This window comes from Lissotriton helveticus, chromosome 6, assembly GCF_964261635.1.
Source record: "Lissotriton helveticus chromosome 6, aLisHel1.1, whole genome shotgun sequence".
Classification (NCBI taxonomy): domain Eukaryota; kingdom Metazoa; phylum Chordata; class Amphibia; order Caudata; family Salamandridae; genus Lissotriton; species Lissotriton helveticus.
This window is the reverse complement of record NC_136067.1, coordinates 2,119,110,818-2,119,134,986: the sequence shown is the minus strand read 5'-3', so window position 1 is coordinate 2,119,134,986 and position 24,169 is coordinate 2,119,110,818. Positions and strand designations below refer to the sequence as shown.

General features: G+C 50.7%; 2 protein-coding genes across 4 annotated transcripts in view; both read left to right on the top strand.

Annotated features, from left to right (window-relative positions):
- Nucleotides 1-24,169, top strand: part of LOC144764091 (NACHT, LRR and PYD domains-containing protein 3-like) — a 337,958-nt gene that overhangs the window by 112,879 nt on the left and 200,910 nt on the right. The window lies entirely within an intron of this gene.
- LOC144761500 (uncharacterized) lies at nt 9,176-17,372 on the top strand. Its single transcript, XM_078646829.1, has 3 exons — nt 9,176-9,260; nt 13,254-16,852; nt 16,897-17,372. Exons 1-2 carry the CDS (start codon nt 9,176-9,178, stop codon nt 15,821-15,823), a joined length of 2,655 nt encoding a protein of 884 aa, XP_078502955.1. The 3' UTR covers nt 15,824-16,852; nt 16,897-17,372.

The window sequence follows — 24,169 nt, the reverse complement described above, 5'->3', positions numbered from 1 at the left end:
CGACCAGACGCAACACTCCCAAAACTCCCACAATATCGGATATCGCCAGAGGGCGAGAAGGCATTGGTAATGATTATCCAGTCACTGATAGACGCAGGAGTGGTAGAGGAAGTGGTTAGCAACGTTTGCAACAGCCCTATCTTGCCCATTATCAAGAAGCAGGGAGAGGGAGATGAGAAAGCATACCGTTTCATCATCGACCTCCGAGAGATCAACAAAGTGGTGGTACCCCAGTACCCTGTGGTCTCAGACATCACCACCATCCTGACCTTGATTCCATCCACTGCCACCACCTTTTCCGTCATCGACCTTAAGAACGCATTCTTCTCCATCCCCATCCACCCGGACAGCCGATATCTCTTCGGCTTTACCCTAAAAGCCCGCTCATATAGGTTTTGCCGAGCTCCTCAAGGCTACACGGAAAGCCCTAGCATCTACAGCCAGGCCCTCAAAAGACAACTAGACCAAGTCCAGTTACCCGACGGGGTGGTATTGGTACAATATGTCGATGACATCCTTTTGGCAGCCGACACCACCCCTCTAGCGGTCACCGCCACCATTCAACTCTTGCACTTCCTTGCGGAAAATGGCCACAAGGTCTCCAAGAAGAAGTTGCAATTCTGCCTACCCCAGGTCACTTACCTAGGCCACCTTTTGTCCAAAGATGGAAGAAAACTCACCCCTGATCGAATCCAAACCATTCTAGATACCCCTGTCCCAAAAACCCAGAAGCAGGTTCGCTCCCTATTAGGCCTCACCTCCTTCTGCCGACAATGGTTACCAAACTTCAGCCTCATTGTAAAACCACTGCTTTCTCTGCTAAACAAAGACGTCCCTTTCCCACTCCCCTGGACCCCTGAGTGTCAAACTTCCTTCACAGAACTGCGAGATGCCCTTTGCTCAGCCCCTGTCCTGGGTACCCCTGATTACAAAAAGCCCTTCTCCCTTTACACTCACGAAAGGGAGGGGTGCGCTTTATCTGTCCTGACCCAGGCCATCGGCCCTAAGCAACGACCGTGCGCTTACTTCTCTGCCACTCTTGACCCTGTCGCCAGAGCCTTGCCTGCCTGCCTTCGAGCTGTAGCTGCTGCTGCAGTCTCTATCCGACAGAGTGAGGGGATTGTGCTCTCGAATTCCCTCACGGTACTGGTACCCCATGCAGTCGACACCCTCCTGAACCAAACCAAGACGCAACATCTGACGAGTGCACGACTGACTGGATACGAACTGACCTTGCTTGCCCCCCATATCACCCTGAAAAGATGCACCACACTGAACCCAGCAACTCTGTTACCCTTGCCAGAGAACGATCCCAATGTGCACCCCGTACATGACTGCGTGACTCTTACGGACGAACAGACTAGGAGTAGGGTCGATCTCAGAGACACAGCTTTCCCTGACCCCGACGGGGAGTTGTGGGTGGACGGTTCTTGCATCAAACTCCCCGATGGTACCACTTCCGCTGCCTATGCAGTCACCACGGCTCGAACTGTAGTAGAAACAGCCCGCATCACCCAGCGATCTGCCCAGGCAGCGGAACTGATTGCTTTGACGCGAGCCTGCATCCTGGCAACAGGAACCACAGCGAACATTTACACCGACAGCCAGTATGCCTTCGGGGTGGTTCACCATTTTGGGCTCCTCTGGAGGGAGAGAGGATTCTTGACTTCACACGGCACACCCATTTTGCACGGGGATCTAGTCTCCGCCTTAATTGAAGCTGTCCTCCTCCCCAACAAACTTGCCGTTATCAAATGCCAGGCACACAAGAAAGTGACAGACATTATTGGACAGGGAAATGCACTAGCCGACATCACCGCCCGAACGACAGCTGAAAATAGAACGACAACACATATGTACGTGACCAGGTCACAAGCAGAAAACTGGACTGACGCCAAGGACACAATTAGGGACATACAAACGTCTAGCACACAACACGAATTGACTGAATGGACACGGGTGGGATTGAAAGACGATGAAGGCTGCTGGCGGACAAAAGACACGAACAGATGGTTGCTACCTGATTCGTACTTGATTCCCATATTAACCATGGCACACTCCCCTGCCCACATAGGATCAGCCCCCATGATCGAACTTGTCTCCAGGGTTTGGCACAATGACAAGATCCCAGATTCCGCCAAACGCCTGGTCCAACAATGCTTAATATGCCTGCAACACAACCCCGGGAAAGGAACTGTAGTACCCCGGGGGGGATTTGGGGTCCCAAATCACCCATTTGAAGTTCTGCAGATGGACTACATCCAGCTAGACAGATGCCAAGGCCTGAAATATGTACTCGTCGTGGTGTGCGCATTTAGCAAGTGGGTGGAAGCATATCCAACCCGTGACAACACCGCTATGGCCACTGCAAAGGTTCTGTTAAAGGAGTTTTTCCCCCGTTATGGCCTCTGTCGTGTTTTATGGAGTGATAATGGCCCCCACTTTGTAGCCAACGTTATCCAGCTCATCCTAAATGGGCTGGGTATTAAACAGAAATTCCACGCAGTCTTCCACCCTCAATCTGCTGGGCTTGTCGAACGACACAATGCCACACTAAAGCTTAAACTGGCCAAAATAGTGGCTACGACGGGCCTGAAATGGCCAGACGCCCTCCCATTGGCATTGCTATCGATGCGCTCTACCCCCACCCGACATCACTTAACCCCTTATGAAGTTGTCTTCGGTCGACCCATGAGCGTCTGGTCTGCCCCGAAACCAACTTCCATTCATGACGTTCCGGATGTCCTAATGTCTGATTATCTGTACAAATTGACTGAAACTTTGTCTGTCCTTCATCAGCAGGTGCAGCAGGCCATCCCCGATGCTTCCAGGGGTCCGGGTCACGCCATCCAGCCGGGGGACTTCGTGCTGATCCGAAATTTTCAGCGATCAAAGAGTTTGGAACCCCGGTGGACGGGCCCCTGGCAAGTGCTGATCACCACTCGGACCGCACTTCGAGTGGAGGGGAAGAAACACTGGCTGCACGCTCATCACTGCAAAAAGGTCTCTCCAGCCCTGGCCACGACAGACACCGTCAACACCCAAGAAGAGCTCCTGAACCTGGACCGACCATCGTTGAACTGCTACCCTGACACTGAGACACTTGAACTTTCAAAACATCCTGACCCCACTGTGCCATCTCGAGAAGGGTATTTCCTGCGTCGAAAGGAGGGAGCTTCGGCTAAGTAGGCCACGGACGAGGTTAAAGGATCTCAGAACGGTGACCCAAACTACCAAGGGTTACCTGGAGAGAAGCTAAAACTAAGTCTGTGGTCCTGCCCACTACCGAGCACCTTGAAGACGAAGATGATGGAAGCGCCAGATAAGAAGATGATGGAAGCGCCAAATAAGAAGCCGACGGAGACAGCAGGAAATACCCACTACAGAAATCCGAGAATAGACAGACTCCATAGCTCAAAGACAATTGCACTCTTCATCGTACTCCTCCTCTGTTTTCTCCTCATGACTACGCTCTGGATCATGGAAGAACACGCCCCTGCTCACGAAACATTCCTAACCACTGCTCAGCCTACCACCATGAAGGAACATCTTCTAATTTCGCTCTCTCCTCAACTAAGAGAGAGGCGAAAGGAGTTTTGGAACAACTCTTTCGTGCAGCTACTTCACCAGCACAATCTTGCCACCAACTCCACCAACTGCTGGATCTGTGGGTTGCTACCCCATGCCACTGGACATTCAATACCGTTCATCCCTTCACCCTTCTCCGTCCACGGCTCCTGCCTTGCCTGGCTGATCCTCCTGCAAGAGAGCTATACGGACAATGCCACCTCCAGCAGAACTGCAGCACATTCTTCTCATGGGGCCGGGCGAAACAAGACAAAGACACACTTCTGCCCACTGACTCCCAGCGACTCGATCCAAATGGACATCCCGGCCAAAGAACGAATCGAAATGCAGGTGTTCAACAATCCAACCAGACCCACCTTCTCCTATCTGCGGAAACGAACGGCTGCCACTCTGACTGTGGCCCTGACGGTCATCAACGTCACAGGCCACATGTGTGTAGAAGGACTTGGGACACAGCTGGTGGGTCGCAGCGCTTGCCGCTTTACCAGCACTCTGGATTCCACGGACCCACCCTCCTTTGTGTCATCCCCAAACATGTATTTCATCTGCGGCACGAAAGCCTACACCTGGCTCCCCAAAGGCTGGGGGGGCACTTGCTACATCTCCTTCGTCCTTCCTCCAACTTATGTGGCCCCAGCGAATCACCACAGGCAAAAACGAGCCAAAGACGTTGAGCAAGCCGACTCAACAGGGGCGCAGTTCCTCGATGCTATGAAAGGACTCGTCCCCCTCTGGGGCCCGATGGCAAACAGCCGTGCCATCCGACATTTGACTCAGGCAGTCGAGACAACCATGAACATCACAGCGGGCATCTTTGCCAACAACACTGCCGAACTCCAAGCGGTCCGTTTGGTGGCTCTTCAGAACCGCCTCGTTCTAGATGTGGTTCTGGCGGACCGTGGAGGAGCATGCCGCATTATTGGGTCCAGCTGTTGTACATACATACCGGACAACTCACCCTCAGTGTACAAAGCCATCGAACATCTTCACAGACTCTCTTCGGAAGTTCACCAAGAGCAAGAAGAATGGTCGCTTGGTGGTTGGTTCTGGGACACCGTCAAGAGCTGGGGCTGGAGACTGCTCACCATTATCCTGATTCCCGTAGTTGTAATATGTGGCCTATGCTTAGGAATTCAATGTTTGCCACCTATGTGTTCTTTATGTGCGAGTTGTATTTTTCCCAAAACTGTGGACATTGGAAGCGAACATATGAGAGCATTGTACGATACCGAAGTTAGGAATTTGATGAAAATTGACATTGAGTAAGCAAGTTGGCTAGATATGTTGAAAAGGGAGGACTGTTGAAAGTAGGCTGAAACCGTCAACATTATCGGCGCCCTCTTGCTCTCCTTAACCTTTTTGTGCGCGTAAAACAGCCGCCATTTTGAACACCATGGCTTCCCTGCTCCCGCCGAGAGCCAGCGCGCCTCTCTCCCACTCCTAGCTTCGCCGGCATCCCCCGCATGCTGACAACCCCCCCTGCCTGCACCTGCTGCAAATCATAAAACCCCTCTTCAGCGCTGCTCTGCCCCAGGCCCTCGTCCTGTTCCCAGCGCGACACCTCCCTTCTTTCCATTTATGATCCCCGGCCCTTTGATGCAAACCCCTTTTCCCCGTGTGCCCGTTTGTCTTCCTCGTTCCCAGGCCGACACCCAGCTCTGCCGATACTGTTCCTTGCCCCTCCCCGTGCAATAGAAAGTTTCCCCCCCAGCAAGGGATCCCCGGGTTGATCAAAGCCCCCCGCCCTACGAGATCCGATCAAACCCCACACACACTGTGAATCGGCGGAATATCCAGCTGCGCGATGATCATCACCTGTTGTGAACGGGGCGGGGACTCCCACTGTAACCTTGCATGGGAACGGGCTGGGAAGGGGGGATTCGGAGGATGTCTTTCCGTACATCAAAGTATCGACGAGAATGTGTTACATGCAATAAAAAGATAAACTTGTGTATAAGAGGCCAGGCCTCAGGGATGCAGTTAGAGCACCTCAGAACGATACCTTCTGTCCGTTTCGTTGTGTTCTCCTCCGGAGAGAATAAAAACCTTGTTTCCTGCCTTCCAGTCTCCAGCGCCTGCCTCTTCAATAGTTTAACTTCTTTGTGGGTTCAAGAGGCGACACCGCCGGGCAAATACTTAAGGATCTTATATTCTGGTTGGTAGTGCCCCCCATTTATTTTCTACACTACCTGTTCTCCATAGGCCAGAATGGGCGGTTAGAATTATTACATTTTATAATCCTAACCGACTCAGAGAACATGGTAGAAATTAGAGTTTAGTATGCCTGGACTCAGAATGATAAAATACATCTTTTAGTGAAGTTGTTTTACATTCTGTGTTTGCAAATACCACTTTTAGAAAGTAGGTATTTGCTTGCCTAATCTTTTAAGCCCGCCTCTGCTAGCTTGTGTATTCCTTGTCTGGAGTTTGTGAGTGACAGGGCTGGGGGAATCCAAGAGACAGCATGAGTCAGCCCAGTGGCGAATAGATAGATTTGCATCTAGATGGGAGGGAGGAGTTGCAACTGAACCTTGAATAGGGCTGTGCCTGCCTTCCACAATTCTGGCTCCACCTCCTGGGGAGCGGCTGATGTCTCTGCCCTGCAAACTGAAAGAAGGGAAGGAATCCTGTCAACAAAGTACTCCAGGGCTGTATTTGCCTTCCACAATGCTGGTTCCACCTCTCTGGGCCGTCTGATGGTTCTGCCCTGCACTGTGAAAGGAAAGGAAAAGTCTGGTAATCAGAGTACTTCAGAACTGGTTTGGACTGGGTACAGGCCCCTCTCCACTCAGAGAACAAAGGATTTTGGGGTATAAATATTGGGACCCTGATCCCAAGAAATTAGATCACTTTTGGACTACAAGAAGAAACCTCTGCTGAGGAGAAAGAACCTGAAGCAACTGAGGAGAGACTATCCCTGAGCTAAAGTGCTGCTTGGTGGATTGGCCTACAGTGGTTGCCTGATTGCCAAGGAAAGGAGAAAGAACTTTGTGGACTTTACTTTCAACTTGTGAAGGATCTCCAAGGGCCTGGAAGAGAGCTTGCCCCCTGATCGAAGTCTCAGGACCAGCCTTTGTGGTTTGCTGCTGGAAACGCTGTTTCAATGGCTACAGAGGCAGGGTGCTGTGACCGACTCTCACGACCGGCCCGGTGTCCTGTAGGCACCGCATCGAACAACGTCCGCATCGAACAACGCAAGCTCTGAGCTCACCGACTCCGTCCTGACGCCATCACCGAGCCGTTGCCTGCACCGCAACTGATGGACACCGTGACGTGCAATGCCTCGCTACACCAACTTGTACTGGTCTGACCGACGCAGTCACTGCTGCTGACTTTGAGTCCTGTGAACGCATCGGAGTTGGGCACCGCCTTGCATGCTTTGCGTCGCACCACCCGACTCGCACTGCTGTCCAGACTGATCGACGCCAGCTCCCGGACTCCGGGTCTGTTGCCGCATCGCAAGCTGCAAGCACCGCAACAAACAATGTCTCGCCCTGCAACGTACGCTTCGGACCCACTGACTCCGTCAACGGGCTGTTTCCTGCACCGCATTGAGGGACAATGCGACCTGCAACGCTTTCTTTTCTGCACCGCGACAAGCACCGGAACCGGCTTGCACGTCCGTGCCGGCCGCATCAAGTAAAAGGTACTGTGACTGAGACAGTCGACATTTGAGTGGGCCCGGATCGACGCGGTCCGCTGGATTTGTTAGACTGTGTTATTTCAGCAATGCTGTAGCCAGAGAGGGATACCGACTCGCACAGAATTTTGATTTAAGCCTTTTAACCAGAACTCTTGAATTCTAATAGTATTGTGGATTATTTTTGTCGTTTATGGTCTTGTGATAACTCTATATAAAAGAATACTTATTTTTTATATAACCTTGTGTGGTGTCCATTTGTAGTGTTGTCACTGGATTACTGTATGTGTTCACAAAGGCTTTACACACTGCCTCTGAGATAAGCCTGTCTGCTCGTACCAAGCTACCAAGTGGGTGAGCAGGAGTTATTTTAGCCGTGTACCCCCTTACCCTGACTAGAGGAGAGGGTCCCTATTTGTCACAAGTACCTACCTGTGCCAACTAGAGACCCCCCAATTCTAACACTCCTCACTTACTGAAAACCGTGACTTGAAGAAACGGTTCACAACCTCTCTTTCCTTCTTTCATTTAGTTGCTTCCCTGTGAAATGCATCCAAAAAGAAAAACCCTCTTGCAGGAAATGCCCTTTTTCTGACTTTTTTCTATTCCAAAGTGCAGCGGGATGGAGAGAAATAGAAGGTTTTAAATATGAAAAATAAATACATAACTAAATAAAGCAAGACAGAGTGGTTGCAAAGTGGCCAGATTGGTTTTATTCACATCCAAATACATCAGCCTCACTTTACAGAGTTTGCAGTGAAGCGCTACTTTTGTTTTCTCGTCTTTCTTTGAACAGCATTTTTCCCCAAGTGGAGAAGAGTACCATTCATGGAGGTACTGCAATACCTGGTTGATGGGTGGATTTGAAAACAAAATGTGTACCATGGCTCTGTGTTTATGGATGTGTTCTTTTTAAACCATACTGCTTGCGTTTTGTAAGGATATAAGCAAGGGACATTGAAACGGTTCACTTCAGGGCCCTGTAGTCATGTCCTTAACTTTTCAGGTAAAACCACGCGCTGATTTCTGAATAGTGAGTAAGAGATTGTTAAGGTCACCATGTTGTTTCTGCTTACATTTCACATGCTTTACTTAATCTTGCATTCCCTATGAGTGTTTGTTTTTACTTTTTTTTTTAGGCAGCATATTTTGAATTGAGCCACAACCAAGTGTTTATAACGGGCACAAATAGGTTGTAGCTGAAGGCAGTGCGAGTTTCTCTCAGTGGGGCAGTATGGTGTTCAGTGGGGGAGAGGATGTGTCACTATGGTCAGAGCTGTCGAATTCGGAACTGGGGAACCGGGTTCAGCCTTCATGACCAGACCACTCTACTGAGGGAGCATATTCCCATGCTAGACCTTAGAAGGCTTGATGTCTTAGCATAAGCATGTGTACCCAAGTGGTGTAAATTGTGGATTAACCTTGAAGGCCTGCCCACCACTATCCATACTGAAGTTCATCTCCAGTCTTGCGGGCAGGCCTACGAAGCAGCACACCCTAGAGCAACAGTGATCCAGTCACTGTGTCTCTATCACTGAGGTCACATGAACCTTTGTGGTGGTGAGCCTCAGCAAGGCCTACCAGTGCTAGGGGTTCGCCCTTCTCTGCACAAGTCCTCAGACTAATAGAATAGAAGTTGGCACGGAAACTGGAATATAAAACACAATATTTATTAACCTCATGAGGTGGAACTACATTCACACAACACCCTTCGGTAGTGTATGAAGTAGCACACTGAACAGAAGGAACATGGACCTTTTATACCCACACAGGGGCTCAAAAGAAGGCGGTCCAAGTACAAAAAGACAGTTTTATGTACATATAAGGTCATACAGAAAATGCACAGTCAACAAGAGGGAGGAGCTAACAGTTGCTAATTCTAGTAAACACATCCTGACAGTTACAGACTAGAGGCAGCTGCATAGACAGCTGCAAGCTCAACTGAGCATGTGCAAAGTAGAAGAGACTAAATATAACGTGTTCATAGGCAGATTACAAGTGCAAACAACACTAAGGGAGGACAAAGCACATGGTGAGCACGTGGCAGCACATGGCAGACAAGATGGCTGCCGAAATACAAAACGGCTTCAGCTAGATGCTAACCCCGATCGCTGCCAAATTACAACACCTTGAGCAGGTTAGGGCGGTGCGAACTGTGTGTCCACACTGGGTACCTATTCCGGGTGGGTGCGTAGTGTTTGTAAGTATATTATGGTTAAAAAAAACTTGCTGCCTCCTTCCTGGCCTCCAGCAATTTTTAGAAACAATAAAACAGTTGGTGATTAATGTTCTTCCTAGAGAGAGATCGGAGTTTTGTCTAGTGGAAGAGTTGACTCCTGGAAAGGTAGCACAGAGGGTTAATGTGCCTGCTGCAAAGAACATGTACCATGCAGATCACATAGTGCACTGCTTTAATGGGAGGGACCATGGTGAATGGTCATTTAATGTCAGCTGTAGATGATGGATCCCTGAACAGTGTCATGTATGTGCATGTTTGCATTGTGCTGAGGGGATTACCAGGTAATTGTTCACGCAGCTCTCTGATGGATGTCACATGCAGTTTTTCGGTGTTTAGATCATGCAGTCTGTGTGTTCTCTTTTGTACTGCCAGTCACCGGTGTATTCAACTGTGTAGCCTTGGACCGTGTCATGTATGTGTATGTAACTTTCATGAGCAAGGTAACTATTAGTGGCGAGACTACGTGTCTTTCGAACCTCTTTCAAGTGCTCGCGTCCATTTCCTCCGCACCCACCCCCCCCAGGGGCGGCAATCTGAGGGATAGCCCCGGGCCCCACAAGCTCTAGCTACGCCTCTGTTGTCTCGTGCATGTGTGTATATGTGCTCAGCTCTGCAAACTAATCCATTCATTGTAATGTTTCTGTGTTTCCTCAAACTTTCATTCTTCCCAGGTTGATAACATTTGTACCATTAAATTAAGTAGTAACACCTGTTGTCAGTGTGTAGAGATCAGTCATTAAGACTCTCTTTATGAGTCAAAGGGGGCAGAATTATTTCATGGAGTATCATTCCATCTTACTCTGGGTAGGTCAGTTTTTCAGAGTCCAGTTTTTTCAGATGTAGGCGCAGACAGAACGCGCATTACTCTTCTCTCCCTGTCTCCCCCACCCTTGTAGAAACCCCAATCCCCCTTACCCAGATGCACATACACTTACCACCCAGGTCTGTTCTCATTCCAGGGGGTTTAACTTCTAATTGCACATTACTGGTTTGGACTTACCACAAGGTACTGGTAAAATTCTATGACCTTTTATCATGACCCCAGCAGTATAGAACTTGGGATGAGGTCCCAAGTGTGTAATGTGAGGATCCTAGAAACCAGGGTCCAGGTTCCCTAAGGAGCCTGGCTGATGCTGATTTGCAAAGAGGCTAAGATTAGCACATGTGAAATATTACAAGGCTGTGCCATTTTTTTTTGTAAACAATAGTGATGTTTTGTGGCAACAATAATTAATGTTTGCATGTTGTTTCTTGAGAGAAAAAAACATTCATTTTTGCTTCTGCAAAACAGGGCTATCTAGACACCTCAAAATCAACTGGATCAAAACAGAAAATCCGTAGAGTATGTGATCTGATCAGCAGGCGAGGACAGGCTGCAGCCTCACAGCCACTCAGCTCACTTCCTAACCCTGAAACCATTGAATACAAACAGGACAGCGAGGGTGAGGGCTGAAGCCCTTAGCGGCACCGATGAGTAGCTCCAAGCCCTTGTAAGAGCACTAGGCTTGACCCTGAAGGTAGCCGTGGCATCTTGAGAGGGCCGCTGCTCCATCATGGCCTGTCCTCATGGTGAACTAGGATACCGAATGCAGATCTGGTGTTAATTTCCAGATGTCTGCACACACTGTGGCCCTTCAAGACTCATCATTTTCTCTGGCTCAGTCTGTAATTCGATTCAGCCTTTGAATCTCCCTGCTGGGCCACATCAGGTATCTGCTGGCCAGTTGGAGGATCGAAGGGCTCTCCACACAATGGGGCCATCAGCCATAATGACACCTGCTCCTGGGAGAGGGGCGGGCAGGAACGGAATCTGCGCGTGCCAATTCCTGTTCACTCTGTGCCTGGCCAGGGAAGTGTCAACCTCCCCAGAAACTAAGGAGGGTAGCCAGACCTCTGGAGCGAGTCACAGGAAAGGCTACACCGGAGCAAGTCACAGGAAAGGCTACACTGGAGCGAGTCACAGGAAAGGCTACACTGGAGCGAGTCACAGGAAAGGCTACACTGGAGCGAGTCACAGGAAAGGCTACACTGGAGCAAGTCACAGGAAAGGCTACACTGGAGCAAGTCACAGGAAAGGCTACACTGGAGCAAGTCACAGGAAAGGCTACACTGGAGCAAGTCTCAGGAAAGGCTACACTGGAGCGAGTCACAGGAAAGGCTACACTGGAGCGAGTCACAGGAAAGGCTACACTGGAGCAAGTCACAGGAAAGGCTACACTGGAGCGAGTCACAGGAAAGGCTACACTGGAGCGAGTCACAGGAAAGGCTACACTGGAGCAAGTCACAGGAAAGGCTACACTGGAGCGAGTCACAGGAAAGGCTACACTGGAGCGAGTCACAGGAAAGGCTACACTGGAGCAAGTCACAGGAAAGGCTACACTGGAGCGAGTCACAGGAAAGGCTACACTGGAGCGAGTCACAGGAAAGGCTACACTGGAGCAAGTCACAGGAAAGGCTACACTGGAGCAAGTCACAGGAAAGGCTACACTGGAGCGAGTCACAGGAAAGGCTACACTGGAGCGAGTCCCAGGAAAGGCTACACTGGAGCGAGTCACAGAAAAGGCTACACTGGAGCGAGTCACAGGAAAGGCTACACTGGAGCGAGTCCCAGGAAAGGCTACACTGGAGCGAGTCACAGGAAAGGCTACACTGGAGCGAGTCACAGGAAAGGCTACACAGGAACGAGTCACAGGAAAGGCTACACTGGAGCGAGTCCCAGGAAAGGCTACACTGGAGCGAGTCACAGGAAAGGCTACACTAGAGCAAGTCTCAGGAAAGGCTACACTAGAGCAAGTCACAGGAAAGGCTACACTGGAGCAAGTCACAGGAAAGGCTACACTGGAGCGAGTCACAGGAAAGGCTACACTGGAGCAAGTCACAGGAAAGGCTACACTGGAGCAAGTCACAGAAAGGGAGTCACAGGAAAGGCTACACTGGAGCAAGTCACAGGAAAGGCTACACTGGAGCGAGTCACAGGAAAGGCTACACTGGAGCGAGTCACAGGAAAGGCTACACTAGAGCAAGTCACAGGAAAGGCTACACTGGAGCAAGTCTCAGGAAATGCAACACTAGAGCAAGTCACAGGAAAGGCTACACTGGAGCGAGTCTCAGGAAAGGCTACACTGGAGCAAGTCTCAGGAAAGGCTACACTGGAGCGAGTCACAGGAAAGGCTACACTGGAGCGAGTCACAGGAAAGGCTACACTGGAGCGAGTCACAGGAAAGGCTACACTAGAGCAAGTCACAGGAAAGGCTACACTGGAGCAAGTTACAGGAAAGGCTACACTGGAGCAAGTCTCAGGAAAGGCTACACTGGAGCGAGTCACAGGAAAGGCTACACTGGAGCAAGTCTCAGGAAAGGCTACACTGGAGCAAGTTACAGGAAAGGCTACACTGGAGCAAGTCTCAGGAAAGGCTACACTGGAGCAAGTCTCAGGAAAGGCTACACTGGAGCAAGTCTCAGGAAAGGCTACACTGGAGCGAGTCACAGGAAAGGCTACACTGGAGCAAGTCACAGGAAATGCAACACTAGAGCAAGTCTCAGGAAAGGCTACACTGGAGCGAGTCACAGGAAATGCAACACTAGAGCAAGTCTCAGGAAAGGCTACACTAGAGCAAGTCACAGGAAAGGCTACACTGGAGCGAGTCACAGGAAATGCAACACTAGAGCAAGTCTCAGGAAAGGCTACACTGGAGCGAGTCACAGGAAATGCAACACTAGAGCAAGTCTCAGGAAAGGCTACACTGGAGCAAGTCTCAGGAAAGGCTACACTGGAGCAAGTCACAGGAAAGGCTACACTGGAGCGAGTCACAGGAAAGGCTACACTGGAGCGAGTCACAGGAAAGGCTACACTGGAGCGAGTCACAGGAAAGGCTACACTGGAGCAAGTTACAGGAAAGGCTACACTGGAGCAAGTCTCAGGAAAGGCTACACTGGAGCGAGTCACAGGAAAGGCTACACTGGAGCGAGTCACAGGAAAGGCTACACTGGAGCGAGTCACAGGAAAGGCTACACTGGAGCGAGTCACAGGAAAGGCTACACTGGAGCGAGTCACAGGAAAGGCTACACTGGAGCAAGTTACAGGAAAGGCTACACTGGAGCGAGTCACAGGAAAGGCTACACTGGAGCAAGTCACAGGAAAGGCTACACTGGAGCAAGTCACAGGAAAGGCTACACTGGAGCGAGTCACAGGAAAGGCTACACTGGAGCAAATCTCAGGAAAGGCTACACTGGAGCAAGTTACAGGAAAGGCTACACTGGAGCGAGTCTCAGGAAAGGCTACACTGGAGCGAGTCACAGGAAAGGCTACACTGGAGCGAGTCACAGGAAAGGCTACACTGGAGCGAGTCTCAGGAAAGGCTACACTGGAGCAAGTTACAGGAAAGGCTACACTGGAGCAAGTCTCAGGAAAGGCTACACTAGAGCAAGTCACAGGAAAGGCTACACTGGAGCAAGTCTCAGGAAAGGCTACACTGGAGCAAGTCTCAGGAAAGGCTACACTGGAGCGAGTCTCAGGAAAGGCTACACTGGAGCGAGTCACAGGAAAGGCTACACTGGAGCAAGTCACAGGAAAGGCTACACTGGAGCGAGTCACAGGAAAGGCTACACTGGAGCAAGTCACAGGAAAGGCTACACTGGAGCAAGTCTCAGGAAAGGCTACACTGGAGCAAGTCTCAGGAAAGGCTACACTGGAGCGAGTCACAGGAAAGGCTACACTGGAGCAAGTCTCAGGAAAGGCTACACTGGAGCAAGTTACAGGAAAGGCTACACTGGAGCAAGTCTCAGGAAAGGCTACACTGGAGCAAGTCTCAGGAAAGGCTACACTGGAGCGAGTCACAGGAAAGGCTACACTGGAGCGAGTCACAGGAAAGGCTACACTGGAGCAAGTCACAGGAAAGGCTACACTGGAGCGAGTCACAGGAAAGGCTACACTGGAGCAAGTCTCAGGAAAGGCTACACTGGAGCGAGTCTCAGGAAAGGCTACACTGGAGCGAGTCACAGGAAAGGCTACACTGGAGCAAGTCACAGGAAAGGCTACACTGGAGCGAGTCACAGGAAAGGCTACACTGGAGCAAGTCACAGGAAAGGCTACACTGGAGCAAGTCTCAGGAAAGGCTACACTGGAGCAAGTCTCAGGAAAGGCTACACTGGAGCGAGTCACAGGAAAGGCTACACTGGAGCGAGTCACAGGAAAGGCTACACTGGAGCAAGTCACAGGAAAGGCTACACTGGAGCGAGTCACAGGAAAGGCTACACTGGAGCGAGTCACAGGAAAGGCTACACTGGAGCAAGTCTCAGGAAAGGCTACACTGGAGCAAGTCACAGGAAAGGCTACACTGGAGCAAGTCACAGGAAAGGCTACACTGGAGCGAGTCACAGGAAAGGCTACACTGGAGCGAGTCACAGGAAAGGCTACACTGGAGCAAGTCACAGGAAAGGCTACACTGGAGCAAGTCACAGGAAAGGCTACACTGGAGCAAGTCTCAGGAAAGGCTACACTGGAGCGAGTCACAGGAAAGGCTACACTGGAGCGAGTCACAGGAAAGGCTACACTGGAGCAAGTCTCAGGAAAGGCTACACTGGAGCAAGTCTCAGGAAAGGCTACACTGGAGCAAGTCACAGGAAAGGCTACACTGGAGCGAGTCACAGGAAAGGCTACACTGGAGCAAGTCACAGGAAAGGCTACACTGGAGCAAGTCACAGGAAAGGCTACACTGGAGCAAGTCACAAGAAAGGCTACACTGGAGCAAGTCTCAGGAAAGGCTACACTGGAGCAAGTTACAGGAAAGGCTACACTGGAGCAAGTCACAGGAAAGGCTACACTGGAGCAAGTCTCAGGAAAGGCTACACTGGAGCAAGTCACAGGAAAGGCTACACTGGAGCAAGTCACAGGAAAGGCTACACTGGAGCGAGTCACAGGAAAGGCTACACTGGAGCGAGTCACAGGAAAGGCTACACTGGAGCAAGTCTCAGGAAAGGCTACACTGGAGCGAGTCACAGGAAAGGCTACACTGGAGCAAGTCACAGGAAAGGCTACACTGGAGCGAGTCACAGGAAAGGCTACACTGGAGCGAGTCACAGGAAAGGCTACACTGGAGCGAGTCACAGGAAAGGCTACACTGGAGCAAGTCACAGGAAAGGCTACACTGGAGCAAGTTACAGGAAAGGCTACACTGGAGCAAGTCACAGGAAAGGCTACACTGGAGCAAGTCACAGGAAAGGCTACACTGGAGCAAGTCACAGGAAAGGCTACACTGGAGCGAGTCACAGGAAAGGCTACACTGGAGCGAGTCTCAGGAAAGGCTACACTGGAGCGAGTCACAGGAAAGGCTACACTGGAGCGAGTCACAGGATAGGCTACACTGGAGCAAGTCTCAGGAAAGGCTACACTGGAGCGAGTCTCAGGAAAGGCTACACTGGAGCGAGTCTCAGGAAAGGCTACACTGGAGCGAGTCACAGGAAAGGCTACACTGGAGCGAGTCACAGGAAAGGCTACACTGGAGCGAGTCACAGGAAAGGCTACACTGGAGCGAGTCACAGGAAAGGCTACACTGGAGCAAGTCACAGGAAAGGCTACACTGGAGCAAGTCACAGGAAAGGTTACACTGGAGCAAGTCACAGGAAAGGCTACACTGGAGCGAGTCACAGGAAAGGCTACACTGGAGCAAGTCACAGGAAAGGCTACACTGGAGCGAGTCACAGGAAAGGCTACACTGGAGCAAGTCTCAGGAAAGGCTACACTGGAGCGAGTCACAGGAAAGGCTACACTGGAGCAAGTCTCAGGAAAGGCTACACTGGAGCGAGTCACAGGAAAGGCTACACTGGAGCAAGTCTCAGGAAAGGCTACACTGGAGCGAGTCTCAGGAAAGGCTACACTGGAGCGAGTCTCAGGAAAGGCTACACTGGAGCGAGTCACAGGAAAGGCTACACTGGAGCAAGTCACAGGAAAGGCTACACTGGAGCGAGTCACAGGAAAGGCTACACTGGAGCGAGTCTCAGGAAAGGCTACACTGGAGCGAGTCTCAGGAAAGGCTACACTGGAGCGAGTCACAGGAAAGGCTACACTGGAGCAAGTCTCAGGAAAGGCTACACTCTACAGATAGAAACCTTGGAAATTCCAAAAATGCTGTGCAGGAAGGTTGGCAAGGGTAGAGTGACGATATGGCAGAGGTACCAAGTTTAAGGAACTTTTCCACCCCATTTAAAACCCCTGCACTAGGGCATGAGTTTTGAGAACAGGCTAGATCTGGGGAAACAAAGCCTCATAAACCCCCTGATTCCTCCAAAGATGGACTTCAGGGCTTGTGAACTTTTGCTGTGACCCAGGGTCTAGGATTTGTTGCTCCGGGGCTGGTGGCACTGCCCTCCTGCACCCTCTTGGGACAGTAGAGGGATGGTGGCAATGCCCTCCTGCAACCTCTTGGGTCAGTAGAGGGATGGACCTTCTGAAGCGGGTCCTGGAGGGTTCCCCCAGAGAGTGTGACTTCCTGAGGGAGGGAGGGCTGACTTCCTGTGATCGAGGGGCTCTGCAAGTGGCCAGAGGAGGGCAGGGGACGTGGATAGGGCAGGCAGGGAGGGCACTGTGCCCAGGAGGTGCTACTGAGGACAGCCCTGGGTCCAGGAGTAGTGCCGGTGCCCAGACAGGAGACATGCTCTGGGTGAGGAGAGAGAACAGTAAAATCAGGCTCCCTAGGATTTCCAATATTAAGAGGCCGGGAGGTCAGAGGAAAGACTCCTGGTGGCTGAAGTGCACCCCCGGTTGAAAATGCAAGTTCAAAAAGTAAGTTTAATTAGACCATAGGTCTTTAAACAACCTAAACAACCTAAAACACAATACATCACAGCATTTGTTTAAAATTGCAAAAGAGCCATCATTAAAATAAAAAATAAAAATAAAATAAAAAAATATATATATTACAAATTCATTGTCTCCTTACATTATAATAATCTATTTTTCCTATCATCAACCTTAATTTTGTTAAAGCAATTCCATACTCTATTTATGAGCACAATCTAATGCATGTGCGATCTAAGCATTTTAAATTTCTATTTAAAACATTTAAAATTACACAGTTTGAAATTTCTCTTTATCAATTCACAGTCAACTCCTCCATTCCGTATTCCATAAATAACTGTTTAGCAGCCTGGATAAACTTCGCCACTGCTATTACAATATCGAGATACTGCATGTCCATAAGGAGCTCAATTGCGTGAGTCCGTGACCCAATGCCATACTTTAAGAAAACTGAACATAGGAACAATTTTCGTTGGTCTAGCATTTTTTGGCAATCCATTAAAATGTTTAAACAATTGCATTTCAAGCCCATCCCGCATTTACAACCGCCGTCAGGGTCCATCAGAATTCTTTTTATTTTATCATTGGCTCGAGCAGGATCAATACCTACTCTCACTCTTAGTAATTCCATTCTGAGCCATTGATTTGGGAGGGTGTCTAGGTAAGAATACCAATTTTAGTTCCTCCAGCTATTTATCATGAATTGCACAGACTTTTTAGTCTCAGATACTCCATATCAATTAGTCTAGATTTCTCCTTCCCTTGGGATTTTATACACGTTTTGGTGCAAAATGCAACCTTCCCTGTGCAGCGAATCATTGTCGTTGTAAGAGGTTACTATCCTTAGAGGTGTGAGATGTCTTATTGATAATCACAAAGTTAATAATGAGTGATTACGCACCCGAATGAATCCCATTGTAAGATGGCGCCATTGTTCGTGATATAATGGCAGCGGATTGGATTATCATGACTTCTTTCTACTGTTATTAGTATGATGACACTCTGACAAAGCTAGTAGGTCTGGTATTCAATACCTGCCCCCCACTGTATTGTGTCTAGGATATGTGGAGAGTATTTTGGTTGTAGGGTTAATATTTGGTAGGGTTATAAACTGCTAGGAAGGCGGGACCATACCCATTTCACCTCCCACATTCTATATAATTGTACATTGATTGTTAGTATTAAGTAATGTGTGTGTACTAAAGGACCTTTTCTTATTAGAAGTCAGAGGCACTGCCTGGACCGGATTTATAGGGTGTTGTTGGGGGCCTGCAGACTGGGGGGCTAGCTAGCCTGCTTCTCTCCCCTGAGCAGACTGTGGGGTGCTCTGCCTCGCCTTCTTGAGAGAGTCAAGTGCTACAACGGGGTACCTGGCTCCCCGAAGACAGAAAGCTGCAGACTTGGGGACTGGCACGCTTCTCTCCCCTGAGCAGACCGTGGGGTGCTCTGCCTCGCCTTCTTGAGAGAGTCAACTGCTACAACGGGGTACCTGGCTCCCTGAAGACAGAAAGCTGCAGACGGGGGGAGGAGGGGGCTAGCTAGCCTCCTTCTCTCCCCTGAGCAGACCGTGGAGTGCTCTGCCTCGTCTTCTTGAGAGAGTCAAGTGCTACAATGGGGTACCTGGCTCCCCGAAGACAGAAAGCTGCAGACTGGGGGGCTAGCTAGCCTGCTTCTCTCCCCTGAGCAGACCGTGGAGTGCTCTGCCTTGCCTTCTTGAGAGAGTCAAGCGCTACAATGGGGTACCTGGCTCCCCGAAGACAGAAAGCTGCAGACTGGGGGGCTAGCTAGCCTGCTTCTCTCCCCTGAGCAGACTGTGGGGTGCTCTGTCTCCCCTTCTTGAGAGAGTCAAGTGCTACAATGGGGTACCTGGCTCCCCGTAGACAGAAAGCTGCAGACTGGGGGGCTAGCTAGCCTGCTTCTCTCCCCAGAGCAGACCGTGGGGTGCTCTGCCTCGCCTTCTTGAGAGAGTCGAGCGCTACAATGGGGTACCTGGCTCCCCAAAAACAGAAAGCTGCAGACTGGGGGGGTTAGCTAGCCTCCTTCTCTCCCCTGAGCAGACAGTGGGGTGCTCTGCCTCGTCTTCTTGAGAGAGTCAAGCGCTACAATGGGGTACCTGGCTCCCCGAAGACAGAAAGCTGCAGACTGGGGGGCTAGCTAGCCTCATTCTCTCCCCTGAGCAGACCGTGGAGTGTACTGCCTCGTCTTCTTGAGAGAGTCAAGTGCTACAACGGGGTACCTGGCTCCCCGAAGACAGAAAGCTGCAGACTGGGGGGCTAGCTAGCCTCATTCTCTCCCCTGAGCAGACCGTGGAGTGTACTGCCTCGTCTTCTTGAGAGAGTCAAGTGCTACAACGGGGTACCTGGCTCCCCGAAGACAGAAAGCTGCAGACTTGGGGACTGGCACGCTTCTCTCCCCTGAGCAGACCGTGGGGTGCTCTGCCTCGCCTTCTTGAGAGAGTCAACTGCTACAACGGGGTACCTGGCTCCCCGAAGACAGAAAGCTGCAGACGGGGGAGGGGGGGGGCTAGCTAGCCTCCTTCTCTCCCCTGAGCAGACCGTGGAGTGCTCTGCCTCGCCTTCTTGAGAGAGTTAAGTGCTACAACGAGGTACCCGGCTCCCTGAAGACAGAAAGCTGCAGACGGGGGGGCTAGCTAGCTTGCTTCTCTCCCCTTAGAAGACCGTGGGGTGCTCTGCCTCGCCTTCTTGAGAGAGTCGAGCGCTACAATGGGGTACCTGGCTCCCCAAAAACAGAAAGCTGCAGACTGGGGGGCTAGCTAGTCTGCTTCTCTCCCCTGAGCAGACAGTGGGGTGCTCTGCCTCGTCTTCTTGAGAGAGTCAAGCGCTACAATGGGGTACCTGGCTCCCCGAAGACAGAAAGCTGCAGACTGGGGGGCTAGCTAGCCTCCTTCTCTCCCCTGAGCAGACCGTGGAGTGCTCTGCCTCGCCATCTTGAGAGAGTCAAGTGCTACAACGGGGTACCCGGCTCCCTGAAGACAGAAAGCTGCAGACGGGGGGGGCTAGCTAGCTTGCTTCTCTCCCCTTAGAAGACCGTGGGGTGCTCTGCCTCGCCTTCTTGAGAGAGTCGAGCGCTACAATGGGGTACCTGGCTCCCCAAAAACAGAAAGCTGCAGACTGGGGGGCTAGCTAGCCTGCTTCTCTCCCCTGAGCAGACCGTGGGATGCTCTGCCTCGCCTTCTTGAGAGAGTCAAGTGCTACAACGGGGTACCTGGCTCCCTGAAGACAGAAAGCTGCAGACTGGGGGGCAAGCTAGCCTGCTTCTCTCCCCTGAGCAGACAGTGGGGTGCTCTGCCTCGCCTTCTTGAGAGAGTCAAGCGCTACAATGGGGTACCTGGCTCCCCGAAGACAGAAAGCTGCAGACTGGGGGGCTAGCTAGCCTGCTTCTCTCCCCTGAGCAGACAGTGGGGTGCTCTGCCTCGCCTTCTTGAGAGAGTCAAGCGTTACAATGGGGTACCTGGCTTCCCGAAGACAGAAAGCTGCAGACTGGGGGGCTAGCTAGCCTGCTTCTCTCCCCTGAGCAGACCGTGGAGTGCTCTGCCTCGCCTTCTTGAGAGAGTCAAGAGCTACAACGGGGTACCCGACTCCCCGAAGACAGAAAGCTTCAGACTGGGGGGCTAGCTAGCTTGCTTCTCTCCCCTTCAGAAGACCGTGGGGTGCTCTGCCTCGCCTCCTTGAGAGAGTCGAGCGCTACAATGGGGTACCTGGCTCCCCAAAAACAGAAAGCTGCAGACTGGGGGGCTAGCTAGCCTGCTTCTCTCCCCTGAGCAGACCGTGGGATGCTCTGCCTCGCCTTCTTGAGAGAGTCAAGTGCTACAACGGGGTACCTGGCTCCCTGAAGACAGAAAGCTGCAGACTGGGGGGCTAGCTAGCCTGCTTCTCTCCCCTGAGCAGACCGTGGGGTGCTCTGCCTCGCCTTCTTGAGAGAGTCAAGCGCTACAATGGGGTACCTGATTCAGAAAAGGGGGGTGGTGATGAACAGAGTGTCTGAATTAAGCAGACCACTCTTACCCAGTCCAAAGATCAGGGCTTGATCCATCACCGTTATTTATCTCACTGCACCATCCCAGCTCAGAACCTGGCTATATGCAAATCAGTCTGTCCCTGGCCCAGTGCATCATGGGAACAGGTCAGACTAAACTACCAAGCCAATTCTTCACCAGAAAGGAGACAAGCTACCGGGGACCGGTTTCTGGCATTTCAGCCTTCTTCGGCCCGGCTTGCTTGAATCCGGATGGTGCAGTGAGAAAGGGACTCATGTCTGAGTATACCCTGCCACACCTATAGTGGCCAAAAACGATTCAGAAAAGGGGGTTGTGATGAACAGAGTGTCTGAATTAAGCAGACCACTCTTACCCAGTCCAAAGATCAGGGCTTGATCCATCACCGTTATTTATCTCACTGCACCATCCCAGCTCAGAACCTGGCTATATGCAAATCAGTCTGTCCCTGGCCCAGTGCATCATGGGAACAGGGCAGACTAAACTACCAAGCCAATTCTTCACCAGAAAGGAGACAAGCTACCGGGGACCGGTTTCTGGCATTTCAGCCTTCTTCGTCCCGGCTTGCTTGAATCCGGATGGTGCAGTGAGAAAGGGACTCATGTCTGAGTATACACTGCCACACCTATAGTGGCCAAAAACGATTCAGAAAAGGGGGTGGTGATGAACAGAGTGTCTGAATTAAGCAGACCACTCTTACCCAGTCCAAAGATCAGGGCTTGATCTGAGGTAATTGAAATTTTGATGGTCAAGTATGTCCCCTAACGTGTACCCCAACGTCTCCATGTACGAGTTTAAAGTGCATGTAATTTCCCTCCATGACCGAATATGAAGACGCAAATACATTTGCGTCCAACGTTAACATGTCCTCTTTCAGATCCACCATGAATGGATCGATAATTCAGTTCCTAACCATGCCATGCCAACGTCTTTACATGGTACACTTTTACGTTTTTCCTGGCTCTGTCGAGCTAGGCCCTGATTTCTGTCTCCGAACCCTTTCTGCTTTCTGCCTCTGAAAGCTGCAGCATGGACACGTATCCCTGACCTCTGCCTTACTTCCTGCCAAGCGAAGCGGTGCCTGGCTCAACCTGGCCTGCCTGCCAAGACAGTATTTTGCCTTCAAGTTATCTGTTCAGCCTCCTCGAAAATACATTCCTGTCTAGTGATTTAGGTAAACATCTCTCCGGCTGCAGAGCAAAGAGCAAGCCTTCCTGTCTCCATGCAAGTAATTTACAGTTCCCGTTGCCATAGTAGGCCCATGGCCCCGCACGTAGACACCTATGCACGCACTAGCATTCAGTATAGAATAGCCTCTGCCCGAGAGACCTTTTACTCCAGATAATACATCCTCCAAACACAAGATACCAGATAAGTTATAGGTCCAGGTCGTTCTGACATCCCAGACTTCTGTCTCCTCTACTAGTGTTAAAGTTCTCCCCAGTTACACGACTATGTCACGTCATGCTAGCTGCGCGCGCATTCGCACTTCCTGCTGACTCTGCAAATTACCTCTGTGCATACACCCACTTATGACACTTTCTGTGACGTCCACATTACGTCCACATTATACGCCTCCGTGTACGCCTATTACACGCCTTCTTTCACGCCCCCTGCTACTCACATATGTTCTTATCATATACTTTTCACTTGTCACGCCTACTGTATCCATCGCCATTGTACAGTTTTACTATATATGTCATGTACTGTTAATAAATCGTGGACATCTTTCTGCCATCATTGCATATACCCCCGAACCCTTGTATTGATGGAATTGATTTCCATGGCTCGAGCCATCCCGATTAAAGCCCGTATGACTCAGATACCACGGACTCTGCCTCTCATTTGATTGAGCTATTCTTTTACTTGTCAGTAATTATACGGAAAAATAGACCGGTAAATTATATTTACCACATAATTTGGCGCCCGAATAGGTACCCCTCCCCCACCCCACGCGCCGGCGATGCGTCGCAGGCCTTGCCCCCTGCCACAGCCGTGACGGACACCTATGCGCATCTGCAGGTTTTCCTGTATCTCCCTCAGGCCTACGGAGGTGACGGAGACTGCGGTCGACATCCAGATGAGGCGGTGAGGAGTGCGGAGGATCCCGACCAGAGCCCAGCCGAGAGTAGCAGTGTCCGAGGTATCCAGAGGCCCACCTGTTCCGAAGCGTCGAGGCGCATGCGTAGTAACCAGACGTAGCAGTAGAAGTCCAGTCCAGTCTGAGGCCTTCAAGTTCAAGTTCAAGTATTGCTCCTGGTGAGTACCGTTGCTAGGGACGCATCTAGACGGGTGCATTAGTTTGTGTCCGGTCAAGACAGGTCTGGGTACACAGTCCTGGTCCGTACGTGTTCACTTAGGTGAGCGCGGTATGACGTGTCTCTTTATGGGACCGGTCTGTACTGTTTAGCAGTGCATCTAGTGATTCAGTAATTCAGTGATCCAGTATTCGAGTCTTCTAGCAATATCTCATGTGATTCCAAGCATTGTGTTTTATGTACTAGACAGTATCTATTCGAAATGTTTTAATGTGTTTTATGTCGTGGTATGAATGACTGTTTGCTTTTCATTATTGTGTTTATTGTGTTCGAGTCAAAGTAATAATGCCACTGTTTCCGAAGTTACGTCAGATAGGAACTAGGAAAGGGATACTCGAAGAAGCAGTGCCTGTTCCGCCTAGGGACACTCCAGGGCACTTTATGTACCGCAAGCACGGCTTAGATGCCATACTGTACTTAGACTTGTGGGTCGATTACACCAAGCACCTAGATGAAAAATACAGATGGCCTGTTTCAGGAACATGGGATGCTGAATGCATCATGAGAGTAGAAGAAGCATTATGGAAAAAGAAAGCCAGACAGTCCCAGAAGGATGCCATAGAATTGTGACGTA

Coding starts and splice junctions, on each gene's coding strand:
- LOC144761500 (XM_078646829.1), top strand. CDS start 9,176: ATGTGCAAAGTAGAAGAGACTAAATATAACGTGTTCATAGGCAGATTA. Junction 9,261..13,253: donor AAGGGAGGACAAAGCACATG/GTGAGCACGTGG, acceptor AGCAAGTCACAG/GAAAGGCTACACTGGAGCGA.